This window comes from Nilaparvata lugens, chromosome 7, assembly GCF_014356525.2.
Source record: "Nilaparvata lugens isolate BPH chromosome 7, ASM1435652v1, whole genome shotgun sequence".
Taxonomy (NCBI): domain Eukaryota; kingdom Metazoa; phylum Arthropoda; class Insecta; order Hemiptera; family Delphacidae; genus Nilaparvata; species Nilaparvata lugens.
In genome coordinates, this window is record NC_052510.1 from 28,110,270 (window position 1) to 28,129,851 (window position 19,582).

Genomic DNA, 19,582 nt, shown 5'->3' on the forward strand with positions numbered 1-19,582 from the left:
CGGATAATGACGAAAAAACCATGTTTTTCACGGTTTTCTCGAAAACGGCTCTAACGATTTTCTTCAAATTTATATCATAGATAGCTATCTATATGCCCTATCAACTGACATGAGTCTCATTTCTAGGGAAATTTCAGGAGCTCCGTAATATTATTGAGAAAAATGGCGGATAATGACTAAAAACCATGTTTTCACGATTTTCTCAAAAACTGCTCTAACGATTTTTTTCAAATTCTTACCCTGTATAGTTATTTATCAGATCTATGAACTGGCATGAGTCTTTTTCCTGGAGAACTAATGGGGGGTCCACCCTATCCTTGAGAAATGGACTTTGTAACCTCCATCTCGTGCATGAGGTAGGTAGAGCAGTTTATAAAAAGTACACAGTCATAGTCAAGATATTTCATCTGTAGAACAGCTGTTTTGACGACTTTTAAAAAATCATCTAATTTCACAATTTAGAATTTACACGAAGGAAAAAGTACTCTGAAAACAATAATTATATATACACATATACAGTAGTCTGATCGTAGTTGCAAATAATATGTTGCCGCCAATAATTGTCATGATGTTATTCCCCTAAATTATTCTCGTTTGAGAATGAGGCTTACAGTTCAATGAGCAAGGAAAGTTGTGTGAGTGTACCACACCAGATTTTTTTGGAAAGCAATACTTTCCTTACCTATGGTAGTAGGGCAAGGAAAGTAAAAATTATTTTATAGATAGGGGCAGCTGCTAAAATAATTTACCTGAAGATTTTATTTAAAATAAAAAAACTATTAGTAAGCATTTTTTTTATAACCTGGCGATGGTGTGATCACCGAAACTAGTAGTTACGTTACAATTGTATTCTTGTTTTTTAATATTTTATTAATTTTTAAGGGTACTATAATTCTATTTTATAAATACAAGAAAGTAGCCCTGAATTCATACATTTTAAATGATTGATAATTGATAATAACAGTAGGCACTAGACAGGTTGCTACACTCCAGCTAATTCATTGATCAAGGGGGGTATTGTAATTTGTTGTGATAATGTTTTCTGCATTGTCTACTCCCAGCTGTAATAGAAATTTCTTCAATTTTAATTTAAATGAGGATTTTGAGACGTCATGATATACTATTTGATGGATGAGCCAAGTTACGATATTGGACATGTGGAATATAGAAGGACTTGATTTGTGTAAGAGATCTCTGGACGAGTATAGCTGTAATACCAGTATTTATAGCATACCGCGTTTGGTGCATATGTGTAATGGGCCCAAGAATGTTCATATTTGAGAATAAATGTGTTGAAATGTTTTTATAAAGAGCTGTTTTACGTTCAGGACCGCTCTCTAAAGAATGTTAGTCGAGAAACTAGGATTTTTTCAGAGCGACTTTCAGGACAACGCAGAGTGGTTGAAGTAAGTTTTGCAAGAGACCACCCATGCAACTGTAGGCCTACCTAACTCCAAAAGGAACTGGACTTATACAAAGTATGCCAATTTTAATCTCTCTCTCTTTTCTCGTACGTCATTCTTAATGCATATGTATATTTTTATGGTCGAACAAACATGCCAGTATTTGTAGGAAGTCATAAATCATCATTCACTTTATCTATTCCTGATTTTTTGTGCAATTATTACACATAATTGATATAGTGACAGAAAAAACAAACCTTGAGCTATCTAATATTGAAAGACATTTAAAAAACCATCGAATTACATACTGATCCGTTGTACTATCTGGTGATGAAATTGATGATTCATCGTCCTGATCGTCAGAGTTAAGGTAGGGTGCTGCCTCGGGACCAGCTGTCAGATCACAACCATTCTCATCATTTTCTTCAAACATTGTCTCCGCCTTACAATCTTCTTGAATCTATTTTCATTGAACAGAATTGAAAACGAATTAATTTGGTTGATAAATATGCAAGCAAATCAATTAGACAAGCAAAATAAACATATTCTATTAAAAAAATAGCTTGATCCACGAACATAGTTTCCTAATATACATGGTTAAGCAATGAAGCATGGATAAATTGAAATAATAGCACTTACTCACTCATTCGTTAAAAAAATGAGTGTGTAACTGCTATATAAAATTATCCATACTACATTGCCCAACCCTGAATCAAAATGTATTTTCAATTGCTCAACACAGCCTATAATAAAATCATATTGCACATAGTAGGTACAATATGACTGACTATCCAGTTTTATAGATTTAATTTTATAGATCGGAGCACAATTCTACACAAAAGAATACAATAGATGAAATTGGAAATAGATAATGTATTACTTGAAAGGGTAGGTTTGTAAATGAATTAAAAAGGAATATCCATTTACCCTATCTTCATGAACACCATTTATTGATGCCGATGTATTCTCTGCACTTTTGTTAGTTTCATCTTCTTCATCACTTGAATCGAGCTCTTTTTTCACAAACGATCCCTGAAATCAAATCATTGATAGCTTTAAAATCATATTGAGCTTACAAAAAATTACAAATTATTACTTTTCTTTCTTTCTACATTTGCCAAGTACAAAATTTATGTTGTTGGAAACTAGTTTCATGAAAGCGAATCTTTAATTTTCATTCTTAAGCACTCGTATTTAAATAAAAAACAAATAAATCCATTATTTATAAAATATTCTACATCACAACAATAATGAGGTAACAGATAAAGAGCTTCTTAAATGTTATTTAATTTATGCTATGGTAATCAAGATATGAAAAATAAAAATTTAGTATTGAATTTCTTGACCCATGAAGAGCTGGGTTGTATCATCAAAAGAGTAACTCTTTATTGACGAAATTATTGTCGGAAAGACTTACTTGATATTCAACTGTCTTGTATTCGTCAATCGTCAATCTAACATTTGAGATTTTGCAATTGAAAAATAAAACTGTAAAACCCATTATTTCTTAGCGTTTTCAACTGTTTCCTCTTTAAACAGTTTATGATTATAAAATAACTACGGAAAACATCAAACTAATTACACCACTTTCATAGTTCAAGATTGCTTCTTTCTATTTTTCTGGAAGGACAAATTATTCTATCATCTTCTTCCTTTCACGGATTAGTTATAACTGCCTGTTCCGAGCCTATGAGCCTCTAAAATCAAACCATCTTTTCAAGGATTTGTTCAAGGTTTACTTCCTAAGACCTGTTGCTTTCACCACAGCTTAGAGCAAAGTCTACCCGATGAAAGAGATTTCATTTCCATTCTTATTTACGTCAAACATTTTGTTTTAAAAAATGAAAATAATAATTTTCTATAAAAGAGTTCAAATCACAAACAGTGAAACACAAGGCAGAAACTTTGAAAAAACACACATTCTTCAATTCCTTATTCTACATCCATGACCACCACTGGATAGATGGCGTCAATAAAAGCAAGATGGCAGGTATACTATCCTTGTGAATTGTGAACATAAAAATATTCCTTCACTGAGTAGAATGGATTTCTCTTGAGCCAGATCTCAACTCTGTTTCTAAAAGCAATAGCATGCAGGTTGTTTACACCAACAGGCAGGTGGTTGTATAGGCGCAGAGCAAAGGTAGGGAAGGAGTGGTTCCTGTTGTAGGTTGTGCAGAGTGGTATGCCAATGTCCTCCCTCCTTGTGATATGTGCATCACCATCAGCTCTCAGCATATGATTGTCCTCGCTGTCCTTGTTCTGACATAATGCAGCACACTGGACAGCAGACAGTAGGCCTATATTATGGTTGAACACTGTAAGGATGGCTCTGAGTCTACGCAGTAAGTAGACTACCCGTGCCAGCATGGTGCAAACACCATTGATGTGGCCTGCCCATGTTCAAGTCAATAATATATACCAGGAGTACATCAATACATCTCAAAACGGTTCAGAAAACTTCAAAATTTAATGAAACACTTTGAGGTTGGAATATGTATATTTTTTCTTGACTGATCTTGTCTTTGAAATTTCTTCATGAAAATTTCAATTGAAAAAAAAATGTTGTAAAACCTGTAGAACTGGTTGATAAACAAATTATATATAGCATGAAATTTGTCTGAAAAGGGAAATAAATATAATTTTTTTATAAAAATAGGACTAATATTTTCAACTCTGTTGCTAAGGCTGCATCAAAGCTATTCATTACAAACTATTTTTTTTCAAAAAGATCATTCTTAGTAAAAACATACATTTTTTCTCAATCAAATACCTAATTTCTATCAAGAATATTATCTCATGTGAAATTAATGGTAAGTTACCTACTCTGGGTGGTTACCATTTTAATTATGATTAGGGTAAGGTTGAGATTGATATCAAATACAACATGGAACAGCTCTCCCTTATCTCATCAGTCTTTTCAATTTATGAATAATTATTTAAATCCAGAAATGGATAATGCAATAAATTGATAGTTCAATTTTCATTTAAAGCGTGAAAGTATAACATTACCAATGATGAAAGCAAACAGGAAAAATAATTTTAGGCACTTATTAGCTCGGCTACATGAAAATCTATAGGTAGTTTAGAGTTATAAACCATAACTCATAACTATCTGTTAGTGGAGCTAGCATCAAAAGTTGTAGGAAATTCGATAATTCACTGATAATGATACTTGACTTAATTCCTGTAACTCCAGTTGGAGCATAGGGCATCCACGAATAGCCGCCATCCCTCTCTATCATCTGCCATCCTTCTCACCTCTCGCCAAGTCTTTCCCACCTTGCCAAGCTCTTTCTCCACTGCTCGCCTCCATGAAATCCTTGGCCTTCCTTTTTGTCTTCTCCCCTGAGGATTCCACTGCAAAGCGTCCTTTTCTATTGCTCCATCTCTTTTCCTCAATATGGCCTATCCACCTCCATTTCCTCTTCCTGATGTCAACGTCTATGGGCATCTGTCCTGTATTGTGCCAGAGCTCTTCATTTGAAATCATATCTGGCCACCACACGCACTCAATCTTTTGCAGACATCGATTAATGAAGACTTGGAGTCTTTTACGGATTTCAGCTGTTACCTTCCATGTCTCGCAACCGTAGAAGAGGCCAGACTTCAATTTTGAGTTCAAAATTCGTAGCTTCGTCTGTTTCGAGATTTTATTGTTCCTCCATACTGTATACAGCTGTGAAAAGTCCCCATTTGCTTTTCTGATGCGAGTTTTGACATCATCCTCGGCACCTCCCTCAGGATTTACCATGCTGCCCAAATAAACAAATGAGTCCACCCTCTCTATTCTCCTCCCATTTATTTCGAAACTTTCCCCTCCATGAACATTGACTATCATCTCTTTCGTTTTTGCCTCATTAATCTTCAGACCTACATTTTTAGCAATCTCACTCAGTGCCAGCAGCTTTTCTCTCATGTCACTATGTCTTTGTGCCAGAAGACAAAGGTCATCTGCAAAATCCAAGTCTTCAAGTATGTTTTGCATCCCCCATTGAATACCTCTTCTCCTTCTGTTCAGTGATGTTTTCATAACCATATCTAGCACAGTAACAAAGAGGATAGGTGACACAATGCATCCCTGCTTTACACCAGATGTTACATCAATTGGGTTTGATAACACACCATCATGAATTATTTGACATTTGTAACCACCATGCAAGCCCTTATTAGATTCAAGATCTTTGGTGGAATGCCATATATTTCCAAAATCTTCCACATGCATTCTCTGTCATTGGATCAAAGGCTTTCTCAAAGTCGATGAATGCTAAATATAGGGGGCTCTGCCATTCTGCACTCTGTTCAATGATGATTCTCAGAGTGTTAATGAGATTAATGCAGCTACGGTTTTCTCTAAATCCAGCCTGTTCTTTTCTCAGTTGTAGTTCAATTATTGAAGGTTTTAATCTGGCCAGCACCTTGCTCACAATAGACAGTAAGGTAATGCCTCTCGAGTTGTCACATTTTGTGATGTCTCCCTTTTTTGGAATTTTCACAATTGGACCTTTTTTCCACTGCTCGGGTATTACTTCCTCTACCCAAATCATCTTCAAAAGGGGTTCCAAAATCTCTGCTGTCAGTTCTGGGTCTAGTCTGAACACTTTTGGTGGGAGATTGTCAATTCCAGCTGCTTTTCCAGCTTTCAATGCCTTAATTGCTTCAATGATCTCATTCCTTGTTCGAGGATCTACACTTATCTCAAGAGCTATATTTTCATTTTGAGCAAAGCCCTTCTCCGTTCCTGCATTACCTCTGTTCAATACTTCCTCAAAGTGCTCCTCCCATCTTTTCATTTGTTGTGATGAAAGTAACACACCCTGCTTGTCTTTAATCGGTCTCTTCTTGCGAAAGCCATTCTTTCCCAGCAGTCTGGTGGTACTGTACAGCTCCTTTAGATCTCCTCTCCTGGCAGCATCTTCTGCTTTCTGAGCTTGCTTGTTTATCCAATATCTCTGATCCCTCCCGGCTTTCCTCTTTACATTCCTCATTGATATAGAATAGTCTCTCTGTGCCTGGGACTTTTGCTGCCTGGTTTTGCTTTGATTGATCATTGCTTTCAGTACTTTTCGCCTTGCAATTTCCCTCCAAGTATCTTCTGACATCCATTCTTTTTTGTGGGTCCTTAAAACCAAGAACTTCTTTACTTGTTTTGGTGAATATTTCCTGTATCTCTCCCCATGCTGCATCTACATCGGGTGTCATGTGTAGGGCCTCAAAGCGATTTTGAAGTTGTAGTTGGATCATTTTTATTTCTGTCCTCTCGTGGCTGAGGTCAAACTTTCTTCTTCTTTTCGCAAATTTCTGAGCACATTTCATAATTTTCATACGAAATTCAGCCACCATCAGATGATGATCACTTCCTGCATCTGCTGCTCGCTTGTTACGAACATTTGTAAGGCATCCTCTAAATTTTCTGCTAATTGCTATGTGGTCGATTTGGTTCCCTGTTGCATTATCTGGGGAAACCCATGAAACCTTATGGCATCTTCTGTGAGGGAAAATTGTACCTCCAATAACAAGATCATATTCATCACAGAAGTTGATAAGCCTTTCACCATTATCATTTACTTGACCTTCACCATGGGCTCCCATGATATGCTCTACACCTTCATTGATTGAACCAACCTTAGCATTCAGGTCACCCATTATAAGAAGAAGATCTCTTTTGGGAGATTTCTTGACAGTTTCAACTAGCAAAGCATAGAACTCTTCTTTTTTCTCCATCTCAGCTACCTCTGTCGGAGCATAGCATTTTATAACAGTGATATTTCGAATTTTGCTATTGAATTACGCAGTTATAATCCTTTCAGATACAGGCTTCCAATCCATTAGACTCTGCTTTGCTTTTGCAGTGAGAAGAATTCCCACCCCATCCCTGTGAACCGCTCCACTCTCCTCTGGCAAACCAGAATACAAGAAGGTCAGACCATTACTTGTTTTCAGCTCTCCAAAATCAAACCATCTCACTTCACTAAGTCCCAATATTTCTAGCTTATAATTTCTCATTTCCTGTGCAACCTGTTTCAATTTACCCATCTTTGCCAAAGTCCTAACATTCCAAAATCCAATTTTCATTTTATGTTTCAAGCCAAAAGTCCAGTTCCGTAATTCCGTCCGTTTGCTATTCATTTCAGTTTCTTTAATAACTGTTGTTTAACAAGTGCGGGTTATTGGCCCACAGCTTCCGATCTCAATGATAGGGCCGCTATCTAAAGCCTTCAAGCAGGCTGCTTTTCTTTCAGGGTTGGCTCCCTTAGCCTTTGGTATTCCACTGAACCCTTCTGCAAGGCAGTAGTTTTTAGAGAAAATTAGAAAAACGAAGAGTTTGTCAAGTAAGACAGATAGGAAAGAAAGTTTGTGCGTGACTCTTTGGATGGTGGGTGAACGCGGGGCGCCCTCCACCATCCGACAAGTCACGCACATAGGAGAGGGCGACTCAAAAGTAAAGTCAATGGAAAAACAGCCGCCCTAGGATGAAAGGTCTCTGGAGCAAATGGAAGAGAAGAAGGAATTTGAGAAGAAGGGCTCCGGAGTGGGTGTCTGCGGTTGCATGAAGCAACTGCGCGATGGGATCCCCAACCCCGACGCCGGGTCTGATAATGATAAGCTTACTCTTATTCTAATGTTTGAGGTTGAGACGGTTTTTCAGCAAACCAATGATGAGGTAAGGGGGGGGGTTTTGTGATAGTGTAATGCCGTCGTACTTACCCAACTCTTACCAGACATGAGATGCTGCCTGAGAACAGTGTCTGAATGCTCACATTGCTGTTTGAATTCATAAACTCTTTCTACATTAAATAAACAACTGTGACATATTAAATAAGGTAGCCCATCTTCTTTCAAAATCTGCAACAAAAAGATTTTATATCATGTGTATACTGTACTAGCCGTCAGGCTCGCTTCGCTCGCCATATCCGTCTATCATGGGGGCTCCGCCCCCTGGACCCCCGACTGGATCGTCCAAAAATGAGATCAGCGGGCTCGCTTCGCTCGCCTGCATTTTTCATTTGAGCATGCTTCATTCCATCAGATAGTCAAAGTACTGAGAAAACGCAGAAAAACGCTGATTTCGGGCGTATTTTTGATGAAATATTAAAGTCACGTCATCACAGAAATTTTTAGACCCTAGCTAAACCTCTGTACCAAATTTGAATATTTTCTGTCTATTACTTAATGAAAGAACTGAGAAAACGCAAAAAGCAGCTAGTTTTGGGCGTATTTTTGGCGTTATTTCAAATTCCTTCTAACACAACATTATTACACCCCAGCTGAGCTTCTGTAGTAAATTTGAACATTTTCTGTTCATTTGTTCTCCATAAAGCTGAGAAAGCGCAAAAAAATGCTGGAAAAACGCAGATTTTGGGCGTATCTTTGGTGTTATTTCAAATTCCTTCTAACACAACATTATTACACCCTAGCTTAGCTTCTGTACTAAATTTGAACAATTTCTGTTTATTTGTTCTCGATAAATCTGAGAAAAAGCAAGAAAAATGCTAATTTTGGGCGTATCTTTGACGTTATTGAAACTTGAATTGAAAATACTACTTTACTATGACTTCAAAAATCTGGTCCGCCATCTTGGATCAGCCATATGGAATGAAACTTTATTTTTTTAAATAGGAAGGTGGTCATGCGATACATGAATTCGATACGAAATTTGAAGAAAAAATGAACGGTGAGAACCGCACATCGATATCTCGAACCGTTCAGAAGATATTCACATTATTAATCAATACTATTCAAAGCAGTAAGGAGAGAAAAAAGTATGAGAACGGCTTAATATCTCATACACAAAGGTTATTTGACGTTGGGTGTGATTGGGGATCCTACTAAAATTGAAAATACTACTTTAACTTCAAAAATCTGGTACGCCATATTGAATGCAACTTTATTTTTTCAAATAGGAAGGTGGTCATGCGATAAATGAATTCGATACGAAATTTCAAGAAAAAATGAATGGCCAAAACCGCATATCGATATCTCAAACCGTTCAGAAGATATTCACATTATTAATCAGCACCACTTATGTATTTCATTTCTGATATGCATGATATTGATTAATAATGTGAATATCACCCATCCTGTATATATAGTAGTGATTTGAGCTCTAAATGCTCAAAGTTCAATATATAAAAACAAAGCATATATTCTTCAAGGATAACAATAAATAAGGACACCAGTAGATTCCGTATGTAAAAAACACTAGGATACCAGTGAGAAACCAATGATGTCCCAATGGACGATGATGGGGCAATGATGTCCCAGTTTGAGCCAACATACCGTACTAAAACCATATTGGTCTAGATATTCTAAAAAGGTCGTTATTAACTTGGGAAACCATTGGTATAACCTACGTGTGTAAAACAAGCTGGAACACCAGAGATACACCGATGGTGTCACAGGGGTGTGAGGGGTATAATATAGAAAACCATACATTTTCAGATGCTTGACAATTTGCTCGTACACTTGTTGTCCCATTGTTCTTCCAGCTTGATGTCCTAATAATGTTATACGGATCTACAGAAGAATTGATTTCATGATAGCCTACAGGAAGAATACCGCATAGGTACCGTACTTTCAAAGTTTTACAATTGATTCATGTTCTGAAGGGAAAACTGAAATTGCTATAGGCCTAAGATTTAAATACCATTGGTTCCTAAAGGATTATTGGCAGATTGGCTTGGTTAACAAAAGCGAGAAATGGTAGATAGTGGCCTGCATAGCTGCACTGATTTGTTGTAGTTTTTTTATACAGAAATAATTATAGGGCCACCTATGTTGAACAGGTGCTAGCCTGTTATAAAAATAATTAAAGAGGTTTTATGATTATAACATTCTGTGATTTATTAGACAGTCAATTAAAAATGATAAGTTTTTAATGACATAATTTACTAGTCCTCTAAATTTTATGGTCTTAGGCCTCAACACCTGCTTACAAAATCGACCCCTGGAGATAATAGGCTTATTATTATAGCACAAAAAATATAAACAGGTATTTCTCAGTATCTTCATTCATTTTGTAATTTGAGTGATCTGAGTCTTCTAGCCTCAACACCTAATTAAAAAATCGGCCCTTGGAGAAGATAATAGGCTTATTATAGCACAAAAACCTGGTATTTCTCAGTCTTTCAATTAATTTTGTAATTTGAGTGATCTGAGTCTTCTTTATCAAAGACAATACATTAAGCTACCGTACCGTTCCATTATTTACCTTGCATAATTCTATTTCATACTGTACACAGAAATAATAGTTTGTGTCAACCTAACCTTCAGATTCCTTCTGTCTTATCAATGTAAACATAACCTATAATTTATTATTGATAAATTCAGAGATCAAGAATTTTGTGACTGAATGAACGAAAATTACTCACCTTTATTGCAGTGAAAGACATTATTCGATCTGTTAAAGGTAAAGATTTTTCGCCTCCAGGAGAACTGAAGATCGAGGACATTATGCCACCCCGTGACAGACATAGACGACAAATTTCATGGAGATTGTCTTCATTGAATTCAGGATTCTTCCAACAGTTAGCCATAATTTGACAATAAATTACAGCTTTAGACTTGATTTCTCATTTTCCGACTGCCCAGCACAAAAGTCAATACTTAGCCTGCCTACTTCTATATTGTCGGAAAAACTGGGGTGAGAAAATCGCCCGGGGTGGGACTCTGGCGGGTGGGCCCCCCACTGTGAGCCCGGGGTCAATAGAGTGGGCGCGGTTGGCAAACTGTTAACCGCTATTTTCAAACTCCTCGCTCTTCACAAACTAGAAAATGCACTTGACATTAAACTATACAAGCCATAATAAAATATTAATTATTGGCGTAGGAGCGAGTCATAATTTATTCATTGCTTGTTATACAGAAGTCAATAGGTTTTAGCTTCAAAAATAACGTAAGTACCGTACCGAAAAAGATGCAATTCCTTCCGCGTCAAATTTTTATTTCGTCAAGCTTTCATTATGTCAATATTTCCGTCAATCAAGTTTTCAGAATGTCAACTGTTCAATTATTCAAGTTTTCTGTTTTCATGTTTATCAGATCTCAAGTTTGAAATTCATTAATATCGTCTCAGTTTTTAATTGCAATGTGATACATGCTTCAATGATAAAATAGTTATTTGTGCAACTAGTGCGCAAAGTGACAGTTTGCTGCACCAAAAGAAACGTTTACGCACGAGCTGTAGGCGAGTGCGGAATCACAGTATACATACAGTATGGAAACTTGGCTATAGTGAGGTCTACGTTATAATGACAGCATTTGATCAACTTTGGTTTTGCTATCCTTGTCTATTATTCGACAAAGCCGGTGGTACTATCCTTTTATAGGTCCACAACGATGCCAAGTATGTTTTTGACAGTGTAGAAATATAATTAATTAAAGCAGAGAATCGGCATCGCTATTCTCCTATCTTTATCCACTGTCATTATAACGTGGACCTCACTATAGTACTACAGAATAGATACAGAATGGAAACTTGTAATCAAACGCCTATCTAACCAATGCTTTTTACATGACCCCAATACTAAACACGTCACGTGACCTTGGGAAGTTCCAATCCTGGTCTTCTGATTGGCTCGTGGCAGTGAACGAGATCAATTGATCCGGATCATTGAAGTGATCCGAACCTACCATCAATACTATTACAAAGCGGCGCTTCCTAACAAGATGACGGATTTTGGCGTCAGGGTATAGCCAAGTTTCCTTACTGTATGTATACTGTGATAGTACCCTGACGCAAAAATCCGCCATCTTGTTAGGAAGCGCCGCATTGTAATATAGTGAGGTCCACATTATAATGGCAGTGTACGATTGACAATACTGTTGCTGTCCTTTTCTATCATACAACAAAACAGATAGCATTATCTCTCTCTCGCTATTCAATGTTGTCTATTTGCCAGAATATTTTATATTTACTTTTGACAGTGACTGTATAAAACTGAACAAACCATATTCTCAGCCGCCATTTTTTTTTTCTTCATTCTATCAAAATACTTGAGTACCAGTAGCGGCTTGTGATCTTCTAGCTTGGGGGTTCAACCTCATGTATTGGGGACAAAGGTCAAGAGGATATAGAGTATTGAGCATAATCAAGTGTAAAGGTGATCAATAATAATTTCAAGGAATTACACCCCAAAGATTGAGCATAAATTTTCTACAAATATAAATTTTTTGTCCTGTTCATATTTTTCTTGTTTGATTCTTACTTCGGGAGTTTGTCTACAATTATGTTTTATTTGACACCTATCCTTGATATTAATATTGTTTGTATTTAACAAAAAATACTGAACCTTATTCATATTTCTTCATCAAAATGCTGTTACGGTAACACAACAAATTATATTCACACTCTCACTAAAAGAAAATGGACACACAAGAAATACTCATGAATACACATGAAACACATCACAAATCACTATATTCTTCTACATGCAAAACAAATTTATATAACGAAAAATGCAGTGAAATCTATCACAGTGTATAAAATATAATCCAAATGAAACCTATCCTCTAACCCTTTCACATTTAATACTTTGGATTTATTCGTCATCTTTAGAACAAAACATAAACGAATGGTTAATTTCATGAACATGTTCACAAACAAGTGGTTCATTTCATGAACATGTTCACAAACATGTGGTTCATTTCATGAACATGTTCACAAACATGTGCTTCAAAGCAAAATCTCAACCCCCTAACCAATCCTTTTACCTTTGAAACATCAAAAACATAACTCTACCTAGACCCTAGCCCCTTCTAGCATATTGCAATTTTAAAGCAAAAACCTAACCTATCCTAACGGAACATTATTAAATATAACCTAAATAAAACCTAACCCCCAACTCTTTCACATTTGTTGAATGATAGACAAGGATAGCAACACCATTGCAAATCGTACACTACCATTATAACGTGGACCTCACTATAGATACTCAAAGAATACTTTTGATTAACTATGTTATAACTGTGACTGTTGCTGGCCGTTACTCTGTTTCTGAGACAAAGAGAAGCTGCTGTGACCCGACCAAATAGTACGGGCTACGAAGTTATAGCCCGAGTCACCCGGAATCGGAGCGCTCCTATTGGTTGATAATTTCGCGTCGTCTGCTCTGGTCTGCAGTCAAGTAAACAACACAACTAGATGCAAATATGGAGGATTATTACGAATAAAAACATATATTAAGTCTGTTTTTGAAGGCATATTTCATAAAATAATTGGAAAGGAGGAAATTTACACATTATTGGCTAGTAAGTTTATTAATTGCATTTTTGACAATATTATTAGTTTAGTATGACTATTATATTAAAATATATGTGTGCTCATGATGTGATCTATCCAAAACTGTTAGGCTTTTTAGTGTTCATCAAGGAAATTGTGAATAATAAAATAAATAATATAATATTTTGTTAATTATTCTGTGTGGTCATGAAAGTTATTGATCCATTTAAATAGCATTGAAATATTTACTTTTGATTTTGGCTACTTCTGTTTCTTCCTAGATTTTTATTGCTGTTTAACCTCAATACCTATTTGTATTTTGTTTATGGCATAATTTATTAAAAAAATAAATAGAATTTCATTATCAAATTTCAGAATACTCAATCGGCTAAACAGAAACTTAAACCTAATAAACTTCACTCATTTTCATTTTATTAAACAGTTTGTTATTCTATGGAATAGGCCTATGCATAATAAAGATTATAAAAATTATCTCTTGCTTTCTATAAGAATAATTTTATTTGCTATGCAGGTCCTCTGCATTTCATAAAGATTGATTTTAATTTAAATTCAATAGCTCAAGTACTGAAACTTTATGATTTTTGTTTTACAGGCAGCTTGGACTTCTTCCAGTCCTATCTGAATCAAAACTATGGCCACATCGAGATGGCTGGTTTAGCAGTAGGTAAGGCTCTTTCATACAATTCTCTTATAATATAATTTCTATCACATAATAACGATTAGTGATAGTAGTCACATTGGTATAAATAATTTTACCATATTCTGCAGCTATTTTTTGTAGAGACTGTGATAATTTACGCCAAGCTAAAAACTTGGAGCTTTTACATTAGAGTTGTCATTCAAAGTTTTAAACAAATTATGGAAATATGTTAAAATTACAGCAAAATTGCTTCTTCAACTTGTAAAAATCCCTCTATCTAATATGATTTTGTTTTCCATACATTGTCGAAAACACTGAGAAAGTTGCCAACAAAATTTTCATCACAAGTCCATGCAGGCTATGCTTTCTAAGCGAACATTTTGACAGCTTTTGCTGCTCTACATTGTTTGAGAACAGCAAATTTTTAAAGATAATCAACAACTTTTTTATAGAAGAATCTGTGAAAACTTTGGTGTATAATATGCAGCTTTAAACCCATTGCATTTTGAAAACTTAAACCAAGCTACTCCACAATTGAAAGAAGTCTGTCTTTTTGTCACTACTAAAGAAGATACAGAGAAAAATCTAGAAGACTTACAGTATAGGGAAATCTCTAAAACTATGAGACGAATAAAATGTTTAGGAAAATTTGTAACCTTTAATTTTTCATAGGATAGTCAGTATTTGATTAACATTGGTGTTGCTATTCTTTTGCCAGATTTTTACAATGTAGAAGTATATTCAATAATTGTTAATTATTAACAACATTTTCAATCTAATTATGCAAGTGTATTATTTATTGAAAAGTAAATTCACTTGATGAGTACGATAAATTGATTGTTCTAAAGAAGAATGAACAATTATTGATATTAAATAAGATAAACTGGTATCAGCTATCCTCTATAAAAGGCAGTGACTAGGCAGAGAATCGGCAACGTTGTTCTTCTATATTACTCTACTGCCAATATAACGTGACCTCACTATAGACGCGTTTCTTCTATGTTATATGTTCATGATTATAACATTATTTGAGCTACTCTTCCGGTGTAATTCAATCAAGCTTCTGTAAGATTTTGTAGCCAAGCTTGACGTTTCCTTCAAAAACAACTTCAAAAAAGTGGCACTGATACAGCCTGTTTGAGAGTGATTAATATCATATTGAAAATTGAGAACTACAATATATTTTGCAAGCACCACTGTATATAGACTGCAATACTAGTAATTATAACATAATGCTTAGAAGACCTACCTTATGGAAGTCAATCATGTTCACTACTTAATGATGTTTTAATATCATTGTTTTCTTTATGTTACAGAAGTCACCACAGAGGGTCATGTGTGGACTACTGATGCAACAAAAGTGAAATTTATTTGGGATTAAAAGTTAACAGACCGTTGTGCAACCCGGTGATAATCTTGTATTAAAGAAGTTCTTATGTGGCAAGCACAAGTTATGAAGTTAGTGAAGGCTATTATTAATACATCAGATGACTTTTGTTGCTGCGAGAGTGCCGACCATGTTCATCTACTGAAGCTGCAATGACATCCACTATCTCATAGAATGTTCTATGAGCAGTATTTTGAGAAAAATTATATCTGTCATCAGCAGCTAAGAATGTCTCTGGTTTGCTCAACATCCAAACTGTAAAAAGTATTTTCTCCTCAAGAGGTATTTTTATATTTGCAGGCTGATTAATTCTCCTTCCTATAACTTCTAATAGCACATAAAAATGTTGATGTTAATTTTTGTAAAATTGGAATTTAATAAAAAACAAACAATCTACCAATTTTCGATTTGAAATACACCATGTTTGGTTTTTCGTATGGCCTATATCTTACAGTACCTCTATTATACGCTCATATGACCCGCCGCAAAGTAGACCCACGCTAATCCACAAAAAGCAACCCACGCCATGGGATGTTTTGTAAACCATTGCTATTGAATTATTCATAATCAATCAGCTGACAAGTGGATTATTCATTGCATGTATTACACAGATGTCTGGAGAAACTTAGCAATGGTTTACAAAACATCCCACGGAGTGGGTTGCTTTTCATGGATTAGCGTGGGTCTACGTTGTGGCGGGCCTATAGTTGGGTCTAGTCAACTATGACCATCCTATAACTGAAGACGCGATCGATCTATCCAGGAATGCCTGGTCATTGGAAATAAATGATAATAATTTAAAATAGTCTACAGCACTGATTTCATTATAAAATATGATATAGTCAATTTTGAATAAAATAAAACCAGTTACTTGAGATGAGTAACAACTCAAGAGAAATGGTGCAACAACAGAAACTAGTCTCTCAAAATGTTTTTGTAAAAATTTGGTTTAGAAAATGTAATGTTGGCTCTATTTCTAAACTCATTTTGGTTCTTTTAAAATGTCAAAAGTGAATCAGTTTTTCTTTTATTTTTATACAATTTAAAAGCAGCCAAAATATATTTTTAGGGAAAATGGTATTATTTTCATTCAATGAAGACTAGTGCAGTGGTCTCTTTGATGACGCCAAAAAATATAGTCCCATAATATATAATGATTATTAAACAAGAATTAAAAATCTACACCGTGACCTACTTTGTCGGTTTTCAGTAGGTGACCTGAATAGAATAATACTACATTAACCATGTTTACAAAATTTCAGTGGAAAGATTCTGATGATAATAGTATGGAATCTTTTATCTGCATGGTTTTGCTAAGACATTCTAAAATGGCTTTTAAACTCACTAATATTATAATTTCAAAATAACCCAAGTTGTGAGGTCTCGTATTATTACGTTCCTGCTGGAATAATTTATTGAAAACCCTCAAAGGATTTCCCAATTCCTCCACAACAACCGCAGCAACTGGCCCTACAATGTTTGGTGCATCATAATAATTATTATTATTGTTATTCTGTTCTTTATCCAATTCTCCTAGAATAAACTCATTTATTACAGCATGAGCCATGTTTGTTTTGCAAAACATAACTTACTTTTAGTGTCACACCAGTGTGTGTGTGTGTTTTATTCAAATATTCGCGCCATCCGAATATTCAAAAGTACGCGCCAAACAGCATCGACCGGTCGATGTCTGGTTGTCGTTCCATGGGATCACTAGTCTGCCCCGGGTCAGCCGCCATTTTGTTCGGCTCTGGGTCACTCGAGTCACTGACTCAAAAGTATCCCTGAAGATAACCATAGTTATTTGTGCAACTAGTGCGCAAAGTGACAGTTTGCTGCACCAAAAGAAACGTTTACGCACGAGCTGTAGGCGAGTGCGGAATCACAGTATACATACAGTATGGAAACTTGGCTATAGTGAGGTCTACGTTATAATGACAGCATTCGATCAACTTTGGTTTTGCTATCCTTGTCTATCATTCGACAAAGCCGGTGGTACTATCCTTTTCTAGGTCCACAACGATGCCAAGTATGTTTTTGACAGTGTAGAAATATAATTAATTAAAGCAGAGAATCGGCATCGCTATTCTCCTATCTTTATCCACTGTCATTATAACGTGGACCTCACTATAGTACTACAGAATAGATACAGAATGGAAACTTGTAATCAAACGCCTATCTAACCAATGCTTTTTACATGACCCCAATACTAAACACGTCACGTGACCTTGGGAAGTTCCAATCCTAGTCTTCTGATTGGCTCGTGGCAGTGAACGAGATCAATTGATCCGGATCATTGAAGTGATCCGAACCTACCATCAATACTATTACAAAGCGGCGCTTCCTAACAAGATGACGGATTTTGGCGTCAGGGTATAGCCAAGTTTCCTTACTGTATGTATACTGTGATAGTACCCTGACGCAAAAATCCGCCATCTTGTTAGGAAGCGCCGCATTGTAATATAGTGAGGTCCACATTATAATGGCAGTGTACGATTGACAATACTGTTGCTGTCCTTTTCTATCATACAACAAAACAGATAGCATTATCTCTCTCTCGCTATGCAATGTTGTCTATTTGCCAGAATATTTTATATTTACTTTTGACAGTGACTGTACAAAACTGAACAAACCATATTCTCAGCCGCCATTTTTTTTTCTTCATTCTATCAAAATACTTGAGTACCAGTAGCGGCTTGTGATCTTCTAGCTTGGGGGTTCAACCTCATTTATTGGGGACAAAGGTCAAGAGGATATAGAGTATTGAGCATAATCAAGTGTAAAGGTGATCAATAATAATTTCAAGGAATTACACCCCAGAGATTGAGCATAAATTTTCTACAAATATAAATTTTTTGTCCTGTTCATATTTTTCTTGTTTGATTCTTACTTCGGGAGTTTGTCTACAATTATGTTTTATTTGACACCTATCCTTGATATTAATATTGTTTGTATTTAACAAAAAATACTGAACCTTATTCATATTTCTTCATCAAAATGCTGTTACGGTAACACAACAAATTATATTCACACTCTCACTAAAAGAAAATGGACACACAAGAAATACTCATGAATACACATGAAACACATTAGAAATTACTATATTCTTCTACATGCAAAACAAATTTATATAACGAAAAATGCAGTGAAATCTATCACAGTGTATACAGTGTATACCCGAAACCATACTGTATAACCTCAAAACTGTCATGCTTAGGCTACTTCTTGTTTACCGCTTTTTTACTGTTTACTGGCAACAAATTTAAATTTATGGGTTATGAGCAAGTTCAAGATGGCACTGTATCCATATCACGAATACTCACGATTCATTCCGAGGTTTACCGAATGCTTCACTTGCCTCGGCTAGGTTTGGCTACTCTCGGATGAACTCATGCAAACTTGGTTCAGACAGGATTGTGAACCAAATCCGTGCTAGCAAACCGATTCTCCTCCTCCGTTCCACTACCTCACCCAGCCCTGTTTTTTGGTTCACATCGGGGAATGAACACTGCTTTCCACCACCACCCGTTTCATCATGCCATTCGGTGCTGTTCCATCATGCCATTTGGTGCTGTTTCAAGCAAGCCACTCCGGGCTTTCAGGCACCAGCCGCAAAACATCGATGTTAAGTTTATGTAGATGAAAATAATGTTGTGAAGTAATTTCATGAGTATAAAATAAAAATATTTAATTATTTGAGTTGCAAATTCATAATTGTATAGGAAGTTGATTCAATTATGGGGGTTCAATGAACCATTGAACACAGGACGAGCCGCCACTGTTGAGTACACAAGTCATATAATTGAATCAAAATGGATTTTGGAAACAATGAAATAATTTTTAAAATTACCTTATGAGAAACACAAATTAAAATACCTGAAATGACATTAAAGTTGATAACTAACCTATCA

General features: G+C 35.7%; 1 protein-coding gene and 1 long non-coding RNA gene across 3 annotated transcripts in view; one reads left to right on the forward strand and one right to left on the reverse strand.

The window, feature by feature from the left end:
• Nucleotides 1–11,403, reverse strand: part of LOC111053142 (zinc finger protein 883) — a 62,202-nt gene extending 50,799 nt beyond the window's left edge. Inside the window, exons 1-4 of one of the 2 annotated variants that reach the window (XM_039432433.1) lie at nt 10,775–11,403; nt 8,112–8,249; nt 2,331–2,435; nt 1,712–1,863 (exon numbers count right to left, since the gene is read on the reverse strand). In XM_039432433.1, coding sequence (XP_039288367.1) covers nt 1,712–1,863; nt 2,331–2,435; nt 8,112–8,249; nt 10,775–10,939 — 560 coding nt within the window. In that variant the 5' untranslated portion in view covers nt 10,940–11,403. The remainder of the gene's footprint in view (nt 1–1,711; nt 1,864–2,330; nt 2,436–8,111; nt 8,250–10,774) is intronic. The other variant, XM_039432434.1, reaches the window with a different exon arrangement.
• A 2,022-nt stretch (nt 11,404–13,425) lies between these two features.
• On the forward strand, nt 13,426–16,148 carry LOC120352352. Its single transcript, XR_005571793.1, has 3 exons — nt 13,426–13,652; nt 14,237–14,308; nt 15,601–16,148. It is a non-coding gene; the product is annotated as an uncharacterized LOC120352352 (long non-coding RNA).
• Nucleotides 16,149–19,582: the final 3,434 nt, after the last annotated feature.